The following is a 25,971-nucleotide window of genomic DNA, read 5'->3' on the forward strand; positions in this document are numbered from 1 at the left end:
GACCCTTCTGTTGTATTTAAGTCATTCCTTAAGAGCCTTTTTGGTGTAGCATCTTAGTAATTAATTAGTTACTAATTAATAACTAATGAAAAAATTATTGATGACTAATGCTTTTTAGCTTAATTTCCCCCAACTTTCTAATTATGAAAAATTTCAAGTAGACAGAAAGTTTAAAGGATAGTACAACAGACACCATATACTCATTACCTAATTCTAAACTTGTTAATATTTTGCCATATATATATATATATATATATATATACATACACATATATATGTTTTTTGGATAATCAAAAAACACTAATACACTACATTCCTGCATACTAGCTGAAGGTAATTTTTAGCTGGAGAAAATGGATGGTCATTAGGAATTTCTAGATTCTTCTTCAATTTCTCCGTAGAGTTATTGTAGTGTTTAATCATCTAGCATTGAAAGAAAAACATTCCTATTGAAAACAAAAGCAACATTTCATATGACCAGGCACTGTGTTAAGCCCTCTACATGTATTCTAACTGAGTCCTCCTCACAACCCTGTGGTAAGTACTAACATTGTCCAAACTTTATAGATGAGAATATGAGGACTGGAGAGTGTGGCAGAAACTGTGTGTGCATGTGGGTGCGTGCACATGTGAGCGTGCGCGCACACACACACATGCACCCCATCCCCTGGAATCCTTTTCATGTTTTGTTTTCTACTCCTAAAAACACCACTGAATGGTGAGTTAGTGGAAACTAAATACTTTTAAATGAACTTTATTTCTTTTAAATAATTATCAAAGGGAAATGGGCTGAAGAATTTAATTGAAATAGAGAAGGTAATAAAAAAATTTGATTAGTTTTGAGTCTTCAAAAGAAACAAAAAGGAATCTTGGAATTCTTTTTTGAATTCCAGAGATCTTAGAAGAAAAGATCTTGGAAGAGAAAGTTGAGAACATTTATAGATGGAGATAAAATCCTGGTTGGAATCTCTTATCCTACTGAATGTCACATCCTTGAATTCATTTAGAGGCGTCCCTCCAAAAGAAAGAAAAATAAGAATAGATAAAAGGAACAAGATAGAAAGGACACTGCTTTAACCCTTTACTTCATGAGAATTTCATTACCCAAGGACAGTTCTTTTTTTTTTTTTTGAGCAAGATTTATTGTTTTTTTTAAATTCAATTAATTTACATTTAATGTATTATTAGTTTCAGAGGTAGAATTCAGTGATTCATTAGTTTATAAAATAACCAGTGTCATTATATCACGTGCCCTCCTTAATGTCCATCACCCAATTACTCCATCCCTCCAACCCCCTCCCCTCCAGCAATGCTGTTTCCTATGATTAAGAGTCTCCAATGGTTTGTCTCCCTCTCTGACTTGTTTTATTTTTCCCTCTCTTCCCCTGTGATCCTCTGTTTTGTTTCTTAAATTCCAAGTGAGTGAGATCATATGATAATTGTCTTTCTCTGACTGGCTTCTTTTCTTTTCTTTTTTAAAGATTTTATTTATTTATTTGACAGAGATAGAGACAGCAGCGAGAGAGGTAACACAAGCAGGGGGAGTGGGAGAGGAAGAAGCAGGCTCATAGCGGAAGAGCCTGATGTGGGGCTCGATCCCATAATGCCAGGATCACGCCCTGAGCCAAAGGCAGACGCTTAACTGCTGTGCCACCCAGGCGCCCTGAGACTGGCTTATTTTCACTTAGCGTGATACTCTGTAGCTCCATCCATGTCATTGCACATGGCAAGATTTCATTTTTTTGATGGCTGAGTAGTATCCATTGTATATATATACACCATATTTTCTTTATCCATTCATCTGTCAGTGAACATCTGGGCTCTTTCCATAGTTTGGCTATTGTGGACATTGCTGCTATAAACACTGGAATGCAGATGCCCCTTCAGAACACTACATTTTTATCTTTGGGGTAAATACCTGGTAGTGCAATTGCTGGGTTTTAGGGTAGCTCTATTTTCAACTTTTTAAGGAACCTCCATATTGTTTTCTAGAGTGGCTACACCAGCTTGCATTCCCACCAACAGTGTAAGAGGGCTCCCCTTTATCGGCATCCTCAGCAACATTTGTTGTTTCCTGAGTTGTTAATTTTAGCCATTCTGACTGATGTGAGGTGGTATCTCATTGTGGTTTTGATTTGCATTTTTGTCTGTTGGCCATTTGGATATCTTCTTTGGAGAAATGTCTGTTCATGTCTTTTGCCCATTTCTTGACTAGATTATTTGTTCTTTGGGTGTTGAGTTTGATAAGTTCTTTATAGATTTTGGATACTAGCCTTTTATCTGATAAGACATTTGCAAATATCTTCTCCCATTCTATGGGTTGCCTTTCAGTTTTGTTGACTGTTTCCTTTGCTGTGCAAAAGCTTTTTATCTTGATGAAGTCCCAACAGTTCATTTTTGCCTTTGTTTCCCTTGCCTTTGGAGACGTGTCTAGCAAGAAGTTGTTGGGCCTGAGGTTGCAGTGATTGCTGCCTGCGTTCTCCTCCAGGATTTTGATGGATTCCTGTCTCACATTTAGGTCATTCATGCATTTTGAGCCTATTTTTGTGTATGGTGTAAGAAAATGGTTCAGTTTCATTCTTCTGCATGTGGCTGTCCAAGCTTCCCAACACCATTTGTTGAAGAGACTGTCAATTTTCCATTGGATATTCTTTCCTACTTTGTGGAAGATGAGTTGCCATAGAGTTGAGGGTCCATTTCTGGCTTCTCTGTTCTGTTCCATTGATCTATGTGTCTGTTTTTGTGCCAGTACCATACTGTCTTGATGATTATAGCTTTGTCATAGAGCTTGAAGTCCGGAATTGTGATGTCACCAGCTTTGGTTTTCTTTTTCAACATTCCTTTGGCTATTTGAGTTCTTTTCTGGTCCCATACAAATTTTAGGATTGCTTGTTCCAGTTCTGTGAAAAATGTTGATGGTATTTTGACAGGGATTGCATTGAATGTATAGATTGCTCTAAGTAGCCTAGACATTTTAACAATATTTTTCTTCCAAGCCATGAGCATAGAATGTTTTTCCATTTCTTTGTGTCTTCCTCAATTTCTTTCATGAGTGTTCTACCATTTTCTTTCTTTCTTTCTTCCTTTCTTTCTTTCTTTCTTTCTTTCTTTCTTTCTTTCTTTCTTTCTTTCTTTTTCTTCCTTCCTTCCTTCCTTCCTTCCTTCCTTCCTTCCTTCCTTCCTCTCTCTCTCTTTCCTTCCTTCCTTCCTTCCTTCCTTCCTTCCTTCCTTCCTTCCTTCCTTCCTTCCTTCCTTCTTCCTTCCTTCCTTCCTTCCTTCCTTCCTTCCTTCCTTCCTTCCTTTCTGATTTTATTTATTTGTCAGAGAGAGAGAGAGAGCACAAGCAGGGGGAGCGGCAGGCAGGTGGAGAAGCAGGCTTCTTGCTGAGCAAGGAGCCCATTGTGGGACTTCATCCCAGGACCCTGGGATCATGACCTGAGCCTAAGCCAGACGCTTAACTGACTGAGTCACCCAGGCATCCCTCTATAGTTTTCTGAGTACAGATCCTTTGCCTCTTTGGTTAGGTTTATTCCTAGGTACCTTATGGTTTTGGGTGCAATTGTAAATGGTATCGACTTCTTAATTTCTCTTTCTTCTGTCTCATTGTCAGTGTATAGAAATGTAAATGATTTCTGGGGCGCCTGGGTGGTGCAGCGGTTAAGTGTCTGCCTTTGGCTCAGGGCGTGATCCTGGCGTTATGGGATCGAGCCCCACATCAGGCTCCTCTGCTATGAGCCTGCTTCTTCCTCTCCCACTCCCTCTGCTTGTGTTCCCTCTCGCTCTGGCTGTCTCTATCTCTGTCAAATAAATAAATAAAATCTTAAAAAAAAAAAAAAGAAATGTAAATGATTTCTGTGCATTGATTTTATATCCTGCCACTTTGCTGAATTCCTGAGTATGAGTTCTAGCAATTTTGGGGGAGAGTCTTTTGGGTTTTCCACATAGAGTTTCATGTCATCTGCGAAGAGTGGGAGTTGACTTTTTCTTTGCGGATCCAGATGCTCTTTGTTTTTGTTGTCTGATTGCTGAGACTAGGACTTCTAGTGCTGTGTTGAACAGCAGTGGTGATAGTGGACATCCTTGCTGTGTTCCTGACCTTAGGGGAAAAGCTGTCAGTTTTTCCCCATTGAGAATGATATTCACTGTGGGCTTTTTGGCGATGGCTTTTATGATATTGAGGTATGTTCCCTCTATCCCTACACTGTGCAGAGTTTTAATCAAGAAAGGATGCTGTACTTTGTTAAATGCTTTTTCTGCATCTATTGAGAGGATCATATGGTTCTTGTCCTTTCTTTTATTAGTGTAGTATATATCACATTGACTTGCGCCTGTTGAACCACCCTTGCAGCCCAGGAATAAATCCCACTAGGTTGTGGTGAATCGTCCCTTTAATGTAATGTTGGATCCTGTTGGCAAGTATCTTGGTGAGAATTTTTGCATCATGTTCATCAGTCTGTTAATGATCTGTTAATTCTCCTTTTTGGTGGGATCTTTGTCTGGTTTTGGGATCAAGGTCATGCTGGCCTCATAGAAAGAGTTGGGAAGTTTTCCTTCCATTTCTATTTTTTGAAACCGCTTCAGAAGAATAGGTACGTATTCTTCTTTAAATGCATGGTAGAATTCCTGGGAAGCCATCCGGCCCTGGGCTCTTGTTTGTTGGGAGATTTTTTTTTTTTTTTAAAGATTTTATTTATTTATTTGACAGAGATAGAGACAGCCAGCGAGAGAGGAAACACAAGCAGGGGGGGCGGGAGAGGAAGAAGCAGGCTCCCAGCAGAAGAGCCTGATGTGGGGCTCGATCCCACAACGCCGGGATCACGCCCTGATCCGAAGGCAGACGCTTAACCGCTGTGCCACCCAGGCGCCCCTTGTTGGGAGATTTTTGATTACTGCTTCAATTTCCTTGCTGGTTATGGGTCTGTTCAGGTTTTCTATGTCTTCCTGTTTCAGTTTTGGTAGTTTATATGTCTCTAGGAATGCATCCACTTCTTCCAAATTGCCTAATTGGTTGGCATATAGTTGCTCATCATATGTTCTTATAATTGTATTTCTTCGGTGTTGGTTGTGATCTCTCCTCTTTCGTTTATGATTTTATTTATTTGGGTCCTTTCTCTTTTCTTTTTGATAAGTCTGACCAAGGGTTTATCAATCTTATTAATTCTTTCAAAGAACGAGCTCCTAGTTTTGTTGATCTGTTCTGTTCTTTTGGTTTCTACCAAGGACAGTATTTAATGAAGGACAAAGACATAAAAAATGTAGTCTATGTGATTTATAAAGCAATCTTTTCATTTTTAGATTATTATATACTAGAAATATATAGTTCTATGAATTACCACAGCCATGTATAGTTTTGCGTAACCACAACTGGACACAGAACAGTTCTGTTATCTCTCCTGAAACCCCCCATGCGATCCCTTTATTACTTCCCTTCCCCAAACCCCTAATTGCTAGGAACTACTGATCTGTTCTCCACACTATAGTTTTATCATTTTGAGAATATCATATAATCTGTAATCTTTTTATTTTTTATTATTATTATTTTTAAATTGTAGTATAAGTAATATACAGTGCTATATTAGTCTCAGGTGTACAAATAGTGATTCAATAATTGTATATATTACTCAGTGTTCATTAAGATAAGTGTACTCTTAATCCCCTTCACCTATTTTATCCATCTCCCCACCCACCTCTCCTCTGATAACTACCAGTTTGTTCTCTATATTTAAGAGTCTGGGTTTTTTTGGTCTCTTTTTTCTTTGTTCATCTCTTTTGTTTCTTAAATTCCACATATGACTGAAATAATATGGTACTTGTCTTTCTCTGTCTGACTTACTTAGCATTATACCCTCTAGATTTATCCATGTTGTTGCTAATATCAAGACTTAATTCTTTTTTATGGCTGACTAGTATTTATTTATATACATATAGATATATCTATATCCATATATCTATACACCACAACCTCTTTATCCATTCATGTATTGATGGACACTTGGACTGTTTCCATATCTTGGCTATTGTAAATAATGCTGCAATAAATATAGGGGTGCATATCTCTTTTCAAATTGGTGTTTTCATATTCTTTCGGTAACTGCCCAGAAGTGCAATTACTGGATCATATGGTAATTCTATTTTTAATTCTTTGAGGAATCTCCATACAGTTTTCCATAGTGACTGCACCAATTTACATTCCCACCAACAGTGCACAAGGATTCCCTTTTCTCCACATCCTTGCCAGTACTTGTTATTTCTTATTTTTTTAATAGTAATCATTGTGACTGGTGTGAGGTGATCTCTCATTGTGGCTTTGATTTGCATTTTTCTGATGATTAATGATGTTGTGTTGCAATATTAGGTACACTTACAAAATCTTTTCCTCTACCTTCTTATTTCAGTACCTGAGGCCTGCAAATTAAACTAACAAAAGACAGATTAACAGAAGAAAAGGTTTGTTTTGGATGTCCATGGGGGCTTCACAGAGAAAAAGTAAAAAACCTAAAGAGACAGTTGGACATGGGAGCTTATACATGATTTTAGCAAAGTGACTAGACAAAGGAACAGGGCTTACGGGTTCTATGGGCAGCAGATTGTGGAAAGGTACGTGTGTGGTGAACCTACTGGAAGGTAAGGGTTATTTTAGTAAGGTTTGTTTATGTGGACTCAAGTCAGTGCCATCTCCAGCAATAAGTCATCTCTGGTGATTAGTAGGAGTCTTTTCTTAGTCTTAATACAGGAGAGGGGGACAACTTTACAAATGGAAATTTACGTTACCTTTTTTTTTTAAAGATTCTATTTTTTAAGTAAACTCTACACCCAACATGAGGCTTGAACTCACAACCCTGAAATCAAGAGTCAGAGTGAGTTCGAGATCAAGGGTCTACCGACTGCGCCAGCCAGGGTACCCTATGTTATCTTTAAAAAGGGAAATTTATGCCCTGTTTTTTATCTGAAAGGGGGAGGATGGAAAGTTACTCCTATGTCTGTGTTTCTTAATTGCCTTCAGCTCGAAATAATCCTTTGCCCACGTGACAAATTTTGGGGTAACATATTTTGATCCCTTTCAGAACTGTCACCTAGTTACTGACACATTTCCTTTGTTGTTATATGTTGGTTTAGAGACTATTTCCATATCAAGTCCATATTTCCTCATCTGTATTCAGCATTTTGAATTACAATGAGAATTTAAGGATTAAATGCTTCAATAGAACATTTAGTTAATAAAGCATCAATTTTACTCACTTCTGGTGTTTGAGTAGCTGAATTCCACATAACTGGTCTCTGAAGGAACACAACTTGCTTTGTAGCCAAATTCCCTTCACTGCAAATTAAAACAATAGCATTAGTATTTGCAAATTAGTAATTCTCAATTTCATACTTGGGTAGAATATTCCACATGTATCCTTTGTAATATAATCTTCTGATCCAAAAATAATCATGAAATATGATTCTATGTAACTTGTAGCTGGAAAAACAAGAACAAATGCCTAAAAACTGAATATAGTTATTACCAAAGGAAAACTTGTTTAAAGCTTATAATCTCAATGTGCTAATGTAAGTATTTTTATCTTTTTTTTGCCCCCTCCTAGTCTTTATCAACATGTGAATTTCTGCAGTTCTATAAACACTACATATTTGCATTTCTGTGTTCTGTGCTTTTCACTAAACACCCTTCCTTGTTTGTACACTTGTGATCATATTCTTAATAGCTGCAGTCTCTCAAAGAATTAAGATACTAAAATGTATTAAGCCTTTCCTGTATTATTGGAAAATTAGGTTGTTTCCAGTTTTCCACTAAATTTTAAATAATGTTGCTGTAAAATATGGATAGTCTTCCTTATTCTTATGACTTATTTCCTTAAGATAAAGTCTCAGGAGTAGGATTATTAGGTCAAAAGGGTATGATTTAAGCTTCTTGGTATGCATTGTCAAATTTGCCTCAGAAGAAGAAGAGAACAATTTAGGCTGCCACATGTGAGAGATTTTATATACATTTTCAGATGAGGGACTTGAGCCACAGCTAGTTTCATTTTCAGATGCTTCTTTGTAGTCAGCTGCTCAGTATTCTCCTTATTTAACTATCATCATGGCAAATTACCCCTTGCCAAAGACTACTTGGGGTTTGTATTTCTCTGAAATGCTTTTCACAGTCTCCATGGATTTATGGGGAGGAGTGTCTGTAGCTAATGTTGCTCAGTTACGACTTTTATTATGCAAAAAACCCAAACAAAACCTCACTATTAGCTGCATTTTATGCTGAGCTCTTTTTCTGGAAAACAAATGCAACATTGAAACTCTGGCCTTAGTGGTATATGTCAACCCCACCATTTGAAAATCCCAAACGTACTGATACTGTTGAATTTTGAGGAATAGCAAAATTTCTCCCAAAGTGGTAATGAGAGACTGCTTCTTTTTTATTTTTATTTTTAAAAGAATGTTTCTAGTCTAATCTCATTTTAGTTTAACCTTATCTTTGATTAGAAGAAAAGACTTGGTATGAAGTATAATTGACTCTTGAACAACATGGGGGTTGGGGCATCAACGCCCTCCCCACCACAGTCAAAAATCCACATATAGGGGGCACCTGGCTGGTTCAGTAGGTAGAGCATGTGACCCTTGATCTTGGGTTTGTGAGTTTGAGCCCTAGGTTGGGGGTAGAGATTACTTTAAAATCTTAAAAAAAAAAAAAAAAAATCCACATATACTTCTGACTCTCCAAAAACTTAACTACTAATAGCCTGTTGTTGACTGGAAGCCTTGCCAAATATATAAACAGTTAACTAACACATATTTTGTATGTTATATGTATTATATACTGTATTCTTAGAATAAATTAAGCTAGAGAAAAATGTTATGAAAAAATCATAAGGAAGAGAAAATACATTTACAGTTTTGTACTATATTTATCAAAATAAATCTGCTTATAAGTGGACCTGTGCAGTTCAAACCCATGTTGTTCAAGGGTCAACTGTACAAACTTTTGGGAACAATCATCAGGAGACATGGGTTATGACGTAGGCATACAGGGAAGAGACTAGCAGTGTACAGAATGGGCTGGTCTGTGTTTAGGAAGTACAGAATACGCTGGAAAAGGCAGTGGCTTTGGAGCCAAAGATTCCTGGGTTTGAATCCCAACTCTACCATAATAGCTGATGATACCACCTCATAGCTGGTGACTTTAGCAAAGTTTGTAAATTCTCTGACTTTTGTTTCCTGTCAGGGACTTTGCGAAGGACAAATACATTGATGTGTATGAAGACCTCCACTGTGCCTGCCACTAGAAGGTGTACAACAAATATGATTTCCTTCTACTTTTTCTATTCGTTTAATGAAATGTAGGGTGAAGTTAAGTGGGAGGGAAATGTCTCAGAATCTAGAATATCGGGGCTCCTGGGTGGCTCAGTCGTTAAGTGTCTGCCTTCAGCTCAGGTCATGATCCCAGGGTCCTGGGATTGAACCCCACATCAGGCTCCCTGCTTCTCCCTCTCCCACTCCCCCTGCTTGTGTTCTCTCTCTCACTGTGTCTCTCTCTGTCCAATAAATAAATAAAATCTTAAAAAAAAAAAAAGAATCTAGAATATCTTCTAGAGAGAAAAGTCAAGGGAGAGGGTATCCGAGAATACAGAGGAGGTTTCTGGGTAATGTTCAAAGTGTGTGATTCAGGTAGAGAATCCCATGAGGGAACCAGGCCTAGAACTATACAAAGATGAAGAGGGATCAGGGCAGAATTATTCTTCTTGAATAGAAAGGAGAATGTCAGGGTAGGGATTGTGAGTGACCTGGAGTGGTTCTTTCCAGCCCATTATAGGATGGGGCAAGTCTGAATGCCATAGGGATGTGATGTTTGACATAGAGTAGGCTTCTCTTGGGTGGCTCAGTGGGTTAAGCGCCTGCCTTTGGCTCAGGTCATGATTCCAGGGTCTCCTTGCTCAGCGGGGAGCCTGCTTCTCCCTCTGCCTGCCGCTCCCTCTGCTTGTGCTCTCTTTCTCTGACAAATAAATACATAAAATCTTAAAAAAAAAAAAAAAATAGAGCAGGCTTCTCGACCTTTCCTAATGGGGTAAAACAGTAAATGCAGAGAGGGCTTCTCAAAGGCTGACTATCTTAGCACAGTCTCCAGAAGCCAAGGTAAGACTGGGTAAGGTCATCATCTTCCCATCTCTTGGTGAGGTCCTGAGAACAAGCTCCTCAATTTGAAATATGTCTGAGACTGCTATGTCCCTGGTTTTCTGAGGGCCATTCTGATTTTTTTTTCACCTTAAGTTTTATTTATTTTTAATTTTTCTATTTTCTTTTTTTATTTATTTCAGTAATCTATATCCAATATGAGGCTTGAACTCACAACCCTGAGATCAAGAGTTGCATGCTTTTCCAACTGAGCCAGCCAGGCACCCCAGGGCCATTCTGATTTAAAATATGTCCTGTTATTTTCAGAACATCTGTGAGATATGGAACTCTTTTTGGTCTGGAGAATCTAAACATGGTAGAACTAAGGGAAAGAGGTCTGAAGCCTTACAGACAGACAACTATTTGGCAGGGTGAGTGCCTCACAGTCTCCAGTGGCTCCTGAGGGAATTCTTTTTTTTTTTTTTTTGAAGATTTTATTTATTTGACAGAGAGAGAGACAGTGAGAGAGGGAACACAAGCAGGGGGAGTGGGAGAGGGAGAAGCAGGCTTCCCGCTGAGCAGGGAGCCTGATGTGGGGCTCGATCCCAGGACCTGGGATCATGACCTGAGCCGAAGGCAGACGCTTAACAACTGAGCCACCCAGGTGCCCTTCCTGAGGTAATTCTATTTACTGAGCTGGGATAGAATATTTGCCCTGTAACACAGATTCTGAAAGGATTTGACTGATGGTGTCATTACAGGACCAGAGAGTGTTTCAAATGCCCTGGATGCTCGGAGGACAGGGCCTGTGTCTCCTATTCCCTACAGCAATTTTCATCCAAAAAGTTAACTGAGTAACTGTATTTTCCTGCGAGGAATTCAAGAATCTTCGAATTCTCTTTTAGACTATTATTAATAGGCAATCATGCTTTGATGTAATAGAAATGAATGCAGCTTTTGAGAAATGCTAGATTTACACATAAGCTCTGAAAGAGTTCTGGCACAACCTATGTTGGTCAAGAGTATAAGCTGCAAGGATAAGCTCATCAAGGGAGTAGTCTGCAAAGATGTGAAAACATCACTAATTCTTCCTTCCTGAGGGCAGCAGATAACCCGTGTGCCCCATTAGCATGAAAGCACAGGCAGCATGAGGGACAGGTCAGCAGGGCAGGCCTTGGGGTGCTAAGTTCCCTGTAGGCAATGGTGGGGAGCAGGGTGAAGGGATAAAAGGGCCCAGACTGGGGAAGGTAAAGGAGGACACTAATACAAAAAATGACCAGGAAAGTCCATGTGGGACCTGGGGCGTTGATCCAAACTAAAGGAGATAAGGCAATGGTCAGATCGGTGAGGCCTACTGGAAAACGCGATTGGTAGGAGAAGCCAGGTCAGGTCCAGGCATCTCACCAGACCAAACCAGTTGAAGTAGAGTGAAAGGATAAAGCCCCGGTCAGCTTTTGGCTCATATCTAGGATCAGGCAAAAACCAGAGGGCAGGTGTAGACCTAGAAGAAGCAAGAGAGGCCACCAGCACTGCTGCTGTCCCTGGGACAAGGGTCTTTTGCTCTCTGTCTTGGTATTACACTCACCTTTCAATGTGCGCAGACACTAGCGTAGGATCTGGGGAGAGTGAGCCAGGGATTGTATTTACAGCTGAAGCAGAGAAGTCAGGCCACAGATGGGAGAGGAAATGGATTTTTGACCAGCTCTGCGGCTTAACACTGTGAAATGTGCGGACACATCATTTGTCAGTAACATATTTGTTGGAGAGGCAGTCGAGTGTGGGGGAAACAGCATGTATGGCTTTAGAGTCAGGCCAACGCTGGGTTTGCATCCCAGTGCTGCCACCTACTAGCTATCTGATGCTGAGCTAGTCACCCAGACTTTCTGAGCCTCCTGTTTCTCTTCTGTAAAACAGAGGTGGTTCTAACAATATCAGTGATGGAAGTAAAATTCTTAGCGTGGATCCTGAAGCATAGTAGACGCTCAATAAACGTTTCCTTCTCTCTTCCTTACCTTCTTCTATGCCTTTCATATGAAAACAGAAAGAAGACTTTCTATTTGGGTATTGTTTAAGGGAGTGGGGTTTGCTATGGCATCAACAGACTACCAAGAAAAAGACTGGCTTCCCAACAACAGACGACCTCATGGACTAAACTAAGAAGGGTAACTTGGATTTGTGTGGTGCTTTTGGTGTACTGAGTCCTTTCCTTGTAAATGAGCATGCTTGTTTCTTACGATAGCCCTCCCACCTTCTAAAAAATTTTTATTTTTAAGTAATCTTTACACCCAACGTGGAGTATGAACTTACAGCCTCGAGATCAAGAGTCGCACACTCCGCTGACTGAGCCAGCCAGGCACTCTTCTTATGATAGCTCTTTAAGGTGGGCACAGAAGATATTATTTTCCCCATTTTATGGATGAGGAGATTGAGACCCAGAGTTTTTAAAAGTTTTGTCTTAGGTCTCCTCTATTTCTTACACCATACAACAAGTGTAGACCTGATTACAGAGACAGGTGGCCTAATTTATTCCATTCTGACTGGAAAACTTTGTAATGAATGGATGAGCACAGGCTATTCTACAAAAGTTCAGATATTTATGTACCGTCTCCCAAATGTATCATTTCAGCCTATAATGTTTAGGAGTTGTAGTGGAGAAAAATGAAGAAAATAAAGACAAATATTCATTTTTTCCCCTGGGCCAATTGGACTATTTAAAGAGACTACACAGGTCCCGGTGTTCGTATGGCAAAAGGAAGAGAGGCAGAAGCAAGTTCTTGACCCATGGCATTTAAGTGCCACATATAAGGTGGATCATTGAAACTGTGCCTTAAAAAATTAGCCCCATGAATTCAGTTAAGAGTGATCAGCATTACTTAAAACAAACAAGCACAAAAACAAAATTAAAAAACTGTTCTATCACAGTTTGATAATATCTTTAGTGATATTTAAACTTCTAGATTATTTTTTCAGAAGTTATGAGGACAATATGAACTTCTGCTAGGTCCAGCATTTGCTTATGATTTTTTTTAAGGTTTTATTTATTCATTTGACAGAGAGAGAGAGAGAGCACAAGCAGGGGGAGCAGCAGGTAGAGGGAGAGGGAGAAGTAGGCTCCCTGCTTATCAGGCCAAATGTGGGGCTCAATTCCCACAGAATCCTGGGACCATGACCTGAGCCGAAGGCAGATGCTTAACCGACTGAGCCACCCAGGTGCCCCTCAAGTGTCTTGGAAACAGAGCTGGAACACTTAGAATTTATGTGTAGGTGGGAGCAAGTCTTTCTACATTCTTTAAAATACAAAAAAGCCAAGATCATGGTTGATGGTCCTGTGTGAATTGTGAGTTGCTCATGTCTAGTCTTGAAATTCCTGATTGTGGCATTGTCCCACCGGAATGCCCATGACATCACCTCTGCCTCTTTCCAGGCTGCCCATCTTTTGAGAGTCATTTCAAGGGTGGCCTCTTTCAGAAAGTCTTCAATGATCCCTCAACTGAAGAGCAACACCTCCTTTTGGGGGCTCCCATGGAACCCTCATACGGAGCTCTGTCCCTTTATTGAGTCCTGTTGTTGCTGGTACACATTTCCCTCCTACCACATCTGAGCTCCCTGAGGATCTTGTCTCCCCATGTCTGCATCCTCCATGTTAATTAGCAGAAAACCCCCATTTGAAACGGTGCTCAGTAAATATTTGAAGACTCAAAGACTTTATGAAAAAGTGGTCATTTGGTTTCTGTGATAATGTATTGATGTTCAGAACATGCATAAAAAAAATAACTAGTGAGCAAAGTCTTAGAGGCAAAATAAAAGGCTTCTTAGGTATTTTTACATCTATGATGTTCATTGACATTTAGTATGACTCTTTTAAGCTTTAACTTTTCCTTCTCCTCCTCACAAAGCTTACCCTTTAGGCACACCAGCCTATAATAACTATAGCTTAGAGAATTTTATATTAATTAGAGATATTAAAATGGCCCATGTTATAGCCAAATTTAAAAATAATTCACTTCTCCCCTTCCCCAGCTGCTTCAGGAAAGGGGAAGAGTTTCTTAAATAATATACCAAGAAGGGTAAAGATAGATACATTTGCCTTTTTTAAAATAAAAACTTCTGTTAATCAAAAGACATCACAAAAAGAGTAAAAAAGACAAGCCACAAAGAATTAGGGAAGATAATTACAACCCATGTAACAAATAAAGGACTGATATCCGGTATATAAAAAAAAATTCTTATAAGTAGAACTTTAAATGTGGCAAAAAGATTTAAATAGGTGCTTTACAAAGGAAAAATCTAAATGGCCAGTAAACATATGAAAAGGTGCTCAATATCAGTAGTAACTGGGTAAATACAAATCAAAACCGCACTGAGATCATACTATATACACACTAGGATGGCAAAATGTAAAAATCTGACAGTATTTTTATTGGAGCAATGGGAACTTCATATTCTGCAGTTAGGAGTGTAAACTGCAACATTCCACTTGGAAAGAGTTTGGCATTTACCTAATAAAGCTAAAGAAATGCCCTGTGACCCAGCAATTCCACTTCTAGATCTATACCCTTGAGAAACTCATGGCCGTGTGCACTAGGATCCCTGCTCACGTTCAGGACAGCGCTGCTTGTCATAGCCAACCGCTGGAGGCGCCCAAATCACCAGTAAGCAGGATGGATAAATAAATCACTACACGCGACAACAAGGGTAAATCTCACGATGTTAAGTGAAAGAAACAACACGTTGAAGTATATTTTATATACGTGTATAAATATATCCGTATGTATAAATTCAAAAACAGGCAAAACTAAATTGTATTGTTTAGGTACGCATGCATGAGTGATCAAACTCTTAGGCAAAGCAAGGAAGTGGTTATCCTAAAAATTGGGATGTTACCGCTGAGTGAAAGGAGTAGGAAACACATGGTGAGCTTCTAAGGTGCCGGCGACAGGTGGCCTGTTTCTTGTCCAGTGGAAATTACACAAGTGATTACAATTACACCCATTTGTGTTTTGTGCACTTCCTACGTGTGTGTTGAAGACGAATTGTTTTAGGAGTACGTGCAGGGGTAACATGCGGGAGAATGTTTGTAGACTTACAAACGATGAATATGCTCCCTCCCCATTCACTTTTATTATTTGGTAAAAATAAGTCTTGAATTCTTTGGGTTTTGAATTAGAAGTCTTCAGGAATTCATTGGCCTGTATTCATTTTTCCTTGACTATATCCTGCACTTTCCTGTTTCGTTGCTTAGGATTGCCGGAGAAAGGAAGACAATTTGTGGTACTCATACTTTAACTTTCCATCTTCCACGCGTGTGGCAGACATCACTAATTGATCACTGCATTCTTTTTTGCTAAGCCTGATTCTAGTCTCAGAATCCTTGGATTTTATAGTGTTCTAGGCAGCCACTACTAACAGATCGGTGCTGCTACGTGAGATGAAACTTAATAATAGTTAGCCCTATCTGCCACCAGGAGTATTCTCTCTGAAACTGCTTTTGGAAGATCTGTTCTTTCCTAGAGGTTCCCCTCAGACACCACAGTTTTCACAGACCTGCCCTCCTCCTTCACTGATGTCTTCAAGCATATTCACCTGACTTATGCTCAACTCTTTTCATTATTGCTTCCTCAAGAAGAATTTTTAGGTATTTCTCCTCTAATCCCCTACATCCCCCATTAAATTTTTTAAAAAGATTTTATTTATTTATTTATTTATTTATTTATCTATTTATTTGAGAGAGAGACAGAGAGAGAGAGGAGGAGCAGGGGGAGGAGCAGAGGGAGAGGGAAAAGCGGAGTCCCTGCTGAGTGCAGAGCCAGCTGCTGGGCTGGATCTCAGGACCCTGAGATCCTGACCTGAACCAAAGTCAGAGGCTTCACTGACTGAGCCACCCAGAGTCCCCTTTAAATTTTAATACTTAAAGAGGGGCACCTGGGTGGCTCAGTTGGTGAAGTGTCTGACTTTGGCTCAGGTCAGGATCTCAGGGTCCTGGGGTCAAGCCCCGAATCTGGCTCCTTGCTCAGCAGGAGTCGGCTTGTTCCTTTTCCACCCCCGTCCCCCATACTCTCTCTCTCAAAAAAATAAAATCTTTAATCCTAAAGATACGTTGTGTTTGTGTTTATGTACTGTGACCTTTTGGAGGACCACAAACCACTGTAGTATCTTAAGTTTTTTTTCACCCCCCCCCCCCACAACCAGTTTTCACTGCCCTGAGGCAATATCACTCTTATTGAGAGAACGTGCTCTAGACGTCCACTGCAGGACCTGTCATAGATCTGCTCTGCATTAGTTATTTGTGTGTGTTTTTTAAAAAAATTTTCATTTAAATTTGATTTAGTTAACATATATTATTAATTTCAGGGGTAGCTCATTAGTTATTTGTAACTGTGTTAGCCTCTGGAGTGGGTAAAATATTGCCTTGTACATACCAGGCACTCAATAGATATTTGAGTTGAACTGAAATAACATTTTAAAATAAAATGTGAAAATGTCATTCAATTTGAATACAACTGAGCTGGTTCCAAATGAGTGGCTTATCTGCAACTGCTTGGTCATTTATGAAATAAACATACTCTTATAAAAGCTTTCATTTATGGTTCCAAAATCCATTAGACTAGAGGAAACAGAATTGTTAGGTTAATTTATATTTTCTGATTAGTTTTGTGTAATTTCATTCATTAGTTAATTGCCACATTTAATGTTTGCAACTCAGAAATAAATGAGTGAATTCTTGCTTTTAAAAATATGAAATAAAATTCACTTTTTAAAAGAAAAATTATAAAATTAAATTTTAGCATGCTCCTTTATAGCCGTCTGCTTAGTCCCAAAGTTCCTTTGCCTTATGATCCTAGTTTGTTTCTTAGGGTCATACTCACGTTAGTGTGCTTGCGTTAAAAACTAAAAAGAGCATTCCTCCTCCTAACCTTTCCGTCTGGCAAACTGTTAAAAATTTAAGTTTAGATGAGGAAGGGATAACTGGAAGTATCTACAATAGACAAATTGACTATTTTAAAAAACGTGGCCTTATCAAAATGCTGCTCACTGCAAGATTACTCTGAGCTTAACTCTGAATTACACCATACTGTTTCTACAGAATTTAAATTAGAAAGGGAAGAAACCACATTAAAATGGACCAGACATGAAGCCCTAGTCTTTCCCTCGACTGTGTATAAATATGCAGCTCCTGCTTTGGCTGCCACTTCAGGGTTAAGAGGAAATCACTGGGGCACTTAAGTGTCTCAAATGACTACATAGACTTCTAGTGCTTCTGGGCTGTGGGGACCACAAGGCTGGGGAGCCTGTTCTGCAGGGGCTGCAGAGAATGCAAGATGGAGCAGGGCCCTCAACATCACAGAGAGAAGACAATTTTCTCATTTTGTTATTCAGATCTTGTTCTTAAGGACCAGACATTTTTTTTTCTTTTTTGTATTCTCAGAACAGTATAACTTGATTCATTGTACCCAAAAGACGCTGTCTTTAAATTCTGTCTTCTGAGATATAAGTGAGGGTGTACATCTTTCTTTTATATTGTGTTCTAAAATGCTTTCTCTTTCCATAAGGCTATAATTCAGTGTTTCTGAAAGTACATCAGAATCACCTTGGGTTCTTGTTAAAATGCTCCCTTTCCAGATCATTATTCAGGGAGAGGGGAATGACCCTGCTGGTTTGAGGTAGCCAAACAGAGGGAACTTGGGCTCCTCTTGCATTTTATTCTGGCGATTATTTTAAAGTCAGCGATATTAGCTGCTAGTTGAGCTAATTTGATCTTCTACCAGATTTGCCCTAAGAGTTTAATGTCAATTTTCACCTTGATTTCTCGAAAAGAAAAGAATCTGACCCATTTGTATAATTACATAGTGATAATGATTAAGAAGGGATTCTGGCAAATTTTCACAGCTGACAACAATAACCCTGGAATAATGTCGTGCTATCCGATTACCACATTATGATGTTTCCATGGCAACATTGCTTTAAATGGTGGTGGTGTGATATTGCCTAGGATAATGAAGCAACAGCCTTAGTGTAAGAACACACTGGGAAAATATTTTTATGCAATCTAGTAACATAATATAATTGAGTAATGAAAACAATGAGAGGAAGATACCTTATGTTTAGACCATTCAAGTTATGGTTTAGGTGACAGAAGAGTGGGGAAAAGTTGAAATTGCTTAAGACACCATTGTTGTGTAAGAGGCAAAAATATTTAAGGAAGAAAATTTTTACTGGCAATGGTTCTAAGTCATGTTTTCAGACATGTGGGTCCCCCAAAAAAGATCATGACAGATACTGGTTTTTCTGGGTGTAGGTATACTTGTAAGTGTACACCTTTACAGTGTTATTTATTTCTGTTCCTTTATTTAGCTTGTAATCCTCAGTGCTGATTTAGTACATAGTGAACCACAGTATTTACATTTTCTGAAATACCCTGATTTAGAACAGATTGAGCGATCACCCTGGCACAATTGGTTTCAACTTCTTCGGGATTTTGGTTCTGCTAAAGGACTAGGTCCCATAAAATAGCTCTAATTTATTAGCCTAGTTTGCACAACACCCCTGGCGTGGGTACTTTGCAGGTATGGTCTTGCTTAGTCATCATGACAATCCAGTAAAGTTGATATTATTGTACCATTTTCCAGATGAGAAAAATGAGACTTGAGGAGGTTAGGTGACTTCCCAAGGTCACACGGCTAGTTCATGGTCAAGCTATAATTAAAATAAGATCTGTTTTTAGTTCACAGCCTGGACTATTCTTCTAGTTTTAGAGACCAAAAAACTTTCCGGCTCTATCTTCTACCTTGACCAAGATGAACTGTATGTAGTATTTTTCTTTATATTTAAAGATGACATGGCTGACCGTGGGAAGCAGCTAGGACAAGCATGTGACTGTCACAGAGATAGCGTATTTGGACAAGAATAAGAAGGCAGAGGGTTAACAGGTTTTATCAATAATCTTTTTACCAGATAATAACAACGAACTTTCACTTCCATCCTAGGGTGTCTACCTTGCAGGCACCTGGAACGATTCAAGTTACAAAATGTAAAGGAACAAAATAAATATCAATATCACACAATGTTCCAGGCATTTGGAAGAACAGTAGACACTGTTCAAGTGTGCCTTGTTGCATAAGGGCAGTTATTGTTAAAAAGTATTTTTCTATTATTTTCTGTCCAGGATAAATAGCAGATTCTAAATGCGGATCTGCTATATGGTGATGCTTTTTTAATCTTATTACTATGTGAAGATTCCATCTAACTTTGCCAGTTTATGATCTTCGTTTTACTGCTCCGGTACAACCTGTACTTGCTTGGGTATGTGAGTCTGACCTGCCTCAACCCGAATGGAAGCCTGATTAGGTACTTAGTTTAACCAGCCATGGGCTCCTTCAAGACAGACACTGTGTATGCCTTTCACATATTTTTATTAATTGATTTTTTTTTTACTTTAAAAATTAAAAAAAAAATCATAGAATAGATATATATTCCTTGTAAAAAGTCAAATCACAGAAAATGTATAAAGACAAAGTAGTCCTCTCCCCAATCCATAATCCCAAGAGCTGACTATTTACTAGAATTTGCTGTATAGGTTTTTAGCCTTCACACACACCACTCCTTTTGATAGACATTTATATTGTGTCCATTTTTTTGCCATTACAAACATTTGTTTAATAAGCTGTCCTGCAGCTAGCCCCTTTGCTATTTTAATTGCACATAAAGATGAGCCTTCACAAGGAGGGCCTGAAAGTCCTACTCTGACCCCATAGCGCCTAAAGGGGTCCTAGGGGTACAGGAGAAGCTGGGATGGTAGTGAGGTAATGGTGCTCCCTCTGCTTCAAAAACAATGTAAAGCTACTCATCCCAGAGAGCCAGGCCTTCTACTCACTGCGGACAGCGTGTGACCTTATGCAGTTTGACACGCAGGACTAGGTGGTCAAGTCAAGTGTGGCTCTGGGTTCCACCACCCTCTCCCTTCATGTTATACGTGAGACCTCTTCTTTCCCACCTTTGGTCTCAGTCCTGTCCTCGTTCCCAAACCAGATGGAAGCAGGAGGTGCTAAAGGAGCTCCAGCCCATGTTCTCTGCTCAGCACCCAGCCCAGGAGGCTAGACCTAATGAGTGCCCAATTAGTCATTCATGCCACTTTCAGAAAATACTTTAAAAAATTTAAGTAGGCTCCACCCCCAACATGGGGCTTGAACTCAGGACCCTGAGATCAAGAGTCACATGCTGTACTGACTGAGCCAGCCAGGTGTCCCAAGAAAAATTTAGACTCATGAGAGCAGAATCCCTGAGTGAATGGGAGGGAGGTGATAAATATATTTTTCACTGGGGAAAAAGGAACACGAAAGGTTCAGAATTCAGAGTACTTTTAGGAAGAGCTAACTATAATGAGCTAGATGACACCCTAAATTATACACCTATGAGTTATTCTGAGGGAGAGTGGGAAGTGGGATAGAGCAATGCTTGGGCATGACTTCGAGGGGTAGAAAGGCAGGGATGAGGAGTTCCTGTCTCACCACCTTCTGCAAAATTCCTCTAATGATAAGGAGCTTCAGGGGCTTGCGAAAATGCAGATTCATGGGTCTCACCCTCAAAGCTTCTGACTGTCCCATTGGGGTGGGCCTCCAGCATTTGTAAGTGCATAGGCGCCCCAGGTGTTCATACTGCCTGGTCTGAAGACCAAATCTGAGAATTACCGCTGTACTGTGACCTGACGAGAATGTCACAGATTTAAAATGTTGGGAAATAATGCTTCAGGGAGTTGTCACTCATAATTTGAGAACAGTTACCAATAGATCTCTGAGAAGAAAAGCAGATTAATTGCTTACTTGTAACCCCTCCTTTTAAAGCTTGAGTAGCTTTACTCTGTATCAACCTTTGTCTCTCCCCCTGCCTGAAGAAGATGTGGTTTTTATTATAAAGCCATGCCAATCAAATGTTTTAAAATTCGTGGGGAAGTTGGGATACTGGACAGGGGTAAATTGCTAAGCTGGAAAAACCAGAGAAGGCGGGAGGGTGGGTGAGACTGAGAAAGGAGTTGCCACCTTTAGCTACACCTGACAATTACTCAGTGTTAACCGATCGGTCACTGAGGCTGCTGAAGGGGAAGGCCACTGGGACTGTGCTGTCCTCTGCAGACAGCCACCGCCTAGGCAGAACCACATTGGCAATCAGTCATTTACTGGAAGCCAAGAAGGTGGAGGGAACATCACTGAGTCCCGGGGATAGCAAAGCACTTTATACAGAAGACTTAATCGGTTTCTCTCTCTCTCTTAAAAAAAGAAAGAAAGAAAGAAAGAAAGAAAGAAAAAGGTACGCTTCAATTTTTCCTTCCCAGGAAAGGAAATAGGGAAAATTAGCAAAAGGAGAAAAGGAAAGGTTGGTATTGGTGAAGTAATGGCATTTTGGTTCTAACGTGCGCACTTCCTTTGGGTGCGAGTAGCTAACAAGTCTGTGCTCTGGCGGGGGGCGTGGGGAGTGGGGGGCACTCAGCCATCTCACTGGAGGGGAGGAGTGGAGGCCGAAGTCCTGTGCTTCTGCATCTGGGTCTCCCAGGCCCACACTGCAGTCCTGACCCTGGCTGTGCACTGTGGCGAGTGTGGATTTGCACATGCAGTGCCAAGGAGGAGGACAAAAGGCCTACAGAGGGGCTGAGTTGTTCTGTTTGCTGATTGATCTCGACTCAAAATTCACTCTAGGAAGAACTGGTATCTTGAGCGGCCCTGAGCCGGGAGTCAGTCTCCTGCGCCCTGCCTGGCTCTGCCATGTGAACTCGAGCGTGCCGCCCGGGAAGAAGTTGTTGTAGCTTGTACATCTGTATTTGAGAGGATTAGATGAGCTGATCTCCAAGGTCCATGAAATCAGATTAGAAGTTCAGTGAACTGCTTTTTGTAGACATTAAATAAGCATTTGTTGAACTGAGTTATCTAACAAATGAGCTATGTTTTAGGATCAAGTGAAAGTTTGTAAGGGTCCTTTGGCATTACCTGTCATGTCTTAGTATAGGTGTCGGCAACACGCTTGTCAGGAGCCATCCAAACTCAGCCAGAGTGTGCAGCAGAGGGCCATAATCCGTTTTGATTTCACACCCCTGCGTGAATAAGCATAAGAGCTTATAGTCTTAATGGCAAAGACAACCAGCTACACAGGTGAGTACAATAAATGGTGATGGGCGTGACAGTAAAGGGAGTTCACGCTCCATGAAATACAATTTCAGCACCTGTGCTCTTCCTGGGCTTCATTTTCTGCCACCTGCTGCCTTCTAACCATTGAACCAAGGTAGAAACGCTGGGGATCAGAGTGGAGAGAGCTTTCCGTATGGTTCTCCAGAGTTTGGGCCTTCCTTCTGTCTTGTTCCCTTGGTCGTGTTCAGGCATCAAACTTTAAGGTATGGGGCTTGGTTTATAGACCACAGTTTTAGAAACACTGGTCAAGGGATTGGGAAGTGAGGACAAGAGTAGGAAGTGGAGATGGAGGAGTGAAAGGTGAGTGGGGGTTAGATGTGGAGTCATTTCCCTGCTTTTTACTCATTTGGAATTGATTTTTACTTGGAGCTTTACCTCTTTCCCCAAATCCTTTCCTCCCCCCTATGGGATTTCTAGTTTCTTTGACAACGAGCTATGCCTCTCTCTATGCCCTTATAAGGCCAGAAAGGCGACCATGTCCATGAAAAAGCCTGTCAGTGAGGGCCTCATACACACAGCACAGTATACCTGAATTCAGTCTGTACACCTCAAGGGCAGTCCGTTCGGGGACATCTGAATTCAGGGTGCACAACATCAGCAGCAATGTCATCTCTGATTAGGAAGGACAATGCTGTGTGTACATATTTGGCCTGGCGAGAGAGAGAACACCTTTTGGATATTTTTGCCTTTGAAAGTCAATTCACAAGGTAAAAAAAAGTCACATTGGTTGTTTGGAGATGAAATGGTAGTTACTGACTTTTTTTCCATTACAGCCAGTTGTCACGGCATGTGTAAAAAGAATCTCAGTGCCAGGGAACTTTTCTTAGGATTAGAATGTCAAATCTTTGGGAATCTACTGCTATCTACATATAGGTAATTATTTTGCTATCTTATAATGAAGTTGAACATTGAGTAAAGGAAATCCCTTTGTTCAGACAAAGTTTGTTTATGCATTTGTGACGAAATTCTGAACCCTGCACAGAAACATGTTTGAAGGATACTGCATGTATTAGGCAATGAAGATCTTTACCACGTAAAACTAAATATAAAAGTAAAGCTAAATTGTCAGAAAACTGCAGTTTACCTCAATAATGGTCCATTGTTCTACTACGATGGCATCATTTCCTTTCCTACTGGAACCTGGAACTCCAGAACCTTCTTCTTCATAGATAAAGAATCCTTCCAAAGATTTAGGCAAATGGTCCCCTGTGAGGAAAAGGATACAATTAAGAAGAGTTGCAAATACTGAGTGTCTCTTAAGATCATTTAAATCCTTAGATAACTCTTTTAATAAGCTGAAAGAAAAGCATATAAATTAATAAGCACTTGTTTTGGCTGAATCAATAACATCCCTCTCCTTCTCTTTGAAGGTTATTATAATTTTTTTTGGAAAGCTCAAGACAGTTTTGCAGTTCACTGAATTAAAATCACACTGTAAATATGAAAACTACAATAAGAAAAACAAGATAAAATAATATCGTACAATGAGAAGCAAGAGGATTTCCTAAGTCTAAAAAGAATCAGGAAATGACCTTCACCTTGAAATCATTTTTTGATTTCCGATCTGTATGTTTATGCATATTAATTACACCATTAAAAGAGAAAACATAAAAAATGTTAATCCTTGAAATTACAGGTGTGATATTAAAACTAATGTGAGTTAAAACTACTTAAAAAAAATAAATACAAAACAATTCTTTACGTCCATGATGCTTTATAAAAAATAATGAAAGAATGGTAACAGGAAAATCCTAAACAGAAGTCATTGTCAAAAGAATTCCTGCAGGGAAGGAAGTTTTAAGGGAGGGCCTCTCTGACATTTTCTTGAATAGTTGACAATAACCAGCTGGCAAAAGTGAACTGATTTTATGGACGTTCTTTTGTCTCTTATTTTGCAGTAGGAGACAATTTTCCCATGGTCATGTGCTGGTTAAACCTTTTGTTTTTTTATACTGTACAATGTCGTATCAAAGTCTTCCTGCTGGACAGTTATCTAAATTATAACCTACAAAGTTTTCAAGTGATCTCTTAAGTTTAAAGATAAAAAAAGGCAAACATAATTTCAGTGTAATTTTTAGTTTTGATTTCTATTAATAGGCTATAAACTTGAAGAGAAAACCCTTATTATTATTTACATCATTTACAGTTAGGGCAGAATATCATGAAGAATTTACATTGTTCAGACTGGTTCCCAAAAACTCAAAGTTTAATTTACTATTTGGGAATTAGTTTTCTGAATATATCTATCTATCTATCTATCTATCTATCATCTATCTATCTATCTATCTATCTATCTATCTATATCTATATATTCCACTTCCTTTAAGTGTATGGTCCACTGTCACACCAAAGTGGAAGTAAATCTTTCTGACTGTAAGTTTAGAGCATCACAATACCACCTATAAAACTATGTATGCCTCAAGTCCTTTTTTAGAATGGGGGTAAGAATTTCAGAAACAACTACATGCTGTGATAATCATGTAGTTAATTATAATCTGCCTCTTATTTACTTGGGGATTATATACTGTGAGAACCATTGGTTTTGTGGCTCTGTGTCTGTTTTCTTGTTCTCAGTATCGGGGTACTCTAGTACTTCTAAATTTCTTTTACGTTTAAAAGAATGAAAGTGTGGTAGACTCATACAGTGCAATACTATACAAGAATAAACAAGCAAGACTCACTGCTGTGTAGCAGCATGGATGAATTTCAGATACTATGTTGAACAAAAGAGGCCAGACACAAAAGAGTACATACTGTATACTTCAACCTATGTGAAGTTCAAAAACAGGCAAAATTAATCTATGATGGTGGATGTCAGAATAATGCTTACTTTGGGTAGGAGGATATTGACTGGGAAGGGATGTTGGAAGTGTTCTGTACCATTTTTTCTCCATTCTTCTGTCCAAGCTTTATTGAGATATAACTGACACATAAAGAGATGTTCTATATCTTGAACATTTGTGTTCTATTCAGCTGTACACATAAACTTAATGCACTTTACTATATGGATATTATACTTAGGTCCCTCCTCCCACTTTAGAGCTCCCAGAGCCCTGGCTGACCTTCTTGGGGCCCATGCCAATCCCCAGAGCCACTGATGAATCAAGGATACTTTCACAGGAAAAAGTACTTATATCTCTTGAAAAATTCTCCCTAACAGAAGTGGCGGCAAGGCAGGGTGGCAGGGAAGGTCTCATGGAGAGTGACTGTTTGGGTGCTTGGTGTGTTAAATCTTTCAGGTAATGGGGTGAGGCGATAATTCTGAACAATTACTTAATAACTGTTCCTGAACTGAGTCACTTCTTAACATTACACATCCCAGAGCTTCCCACCCAGTATGCCTTGGCCCACTGGTATGCTGAGAACCCGTTACAGAAGTGCCAAGATACAGGGCACACCCTCCTGCTCAGAAAAACTTTATCCTCTTATACCTGTATGTATGCCTTATAATATTACCATTTTCTATGTGTGCATAATATGAAAAAGTTACAAGGCATTGACCTGATGTACTGTTTCTTAATTTTTTTTTTTTAGCCAAATACCACCAATAGCAAAGGGAAGTATACCTGTATCCTTGAAGGATGATCTCCAAGTACAGTTTGAAGTGACTTGTGGCATGAATAAGGTTTCTTTAAAGTCTAATGTTATATCTTAAAATCCATTCAAACTTTGTATTCTTTTCAAATATATTCCT

At 39.4% G+C, this 25,971-nt stretch overlaps 1 protein-coding gene and 1 non-coding gene across 3 annotated transcripts in view; one reads left to right on the forward strand and one right to left on the reverse strand.

The window, feature by feature from the left end:
- Nucleotides 1–25,971, forward strand: part of LOC113250623 (uncharacterized) — an 87,366-nt gene that overhangs the window by 20,040 nt on the left and 41,355 nt on the right. The window lies entirely within an intron of this gene.
- RFTN2 (raftlin family member 2) overlaps nucleotides 1–25,971 on the reverse strand; it is a 66,525-nt gene that overhangs the window by 6,719 nt on the left and 33,835 nt on the right. For both annotated transcript variants that reach the window (XM_026492253.4, XM_048213999.2), the window contains 3 exons: nucleotides 23,362–23,483; nucleotides 22,080–22,183; nucleotides 7,240–7,318 (listed from right to left, as the gene is read on the reverse strand). In XM_026492253.4, coding sequence (XP_026348038.1) covers nucleotides 7,240–7,318; nucleotides 22,080–22,183; nucleotides 23,362–23,483 — 305 coding nt within the window. The remainder of the gene's footprint in view (nucleotides 1–7,239; nucleotides 7,319–22,079; nucleotides 22,184–23,361; nucleotides 23,484–25,971) is intronic.

Source organism: Ursus arctos, unplaced genomic scaffold, assembly GCF_023065955.2.
Source record: "Ursus arctos isolate Adak ecotype North America unplaced genomic scaffold, UrsArc2.0 scaffold_1, whole genome shotgun sequence".
NCBI lineage: Eukaryota > Metazoa > Chordata > Mammalia > Carnivora > Ursidae > Ursus > Ursus arctos.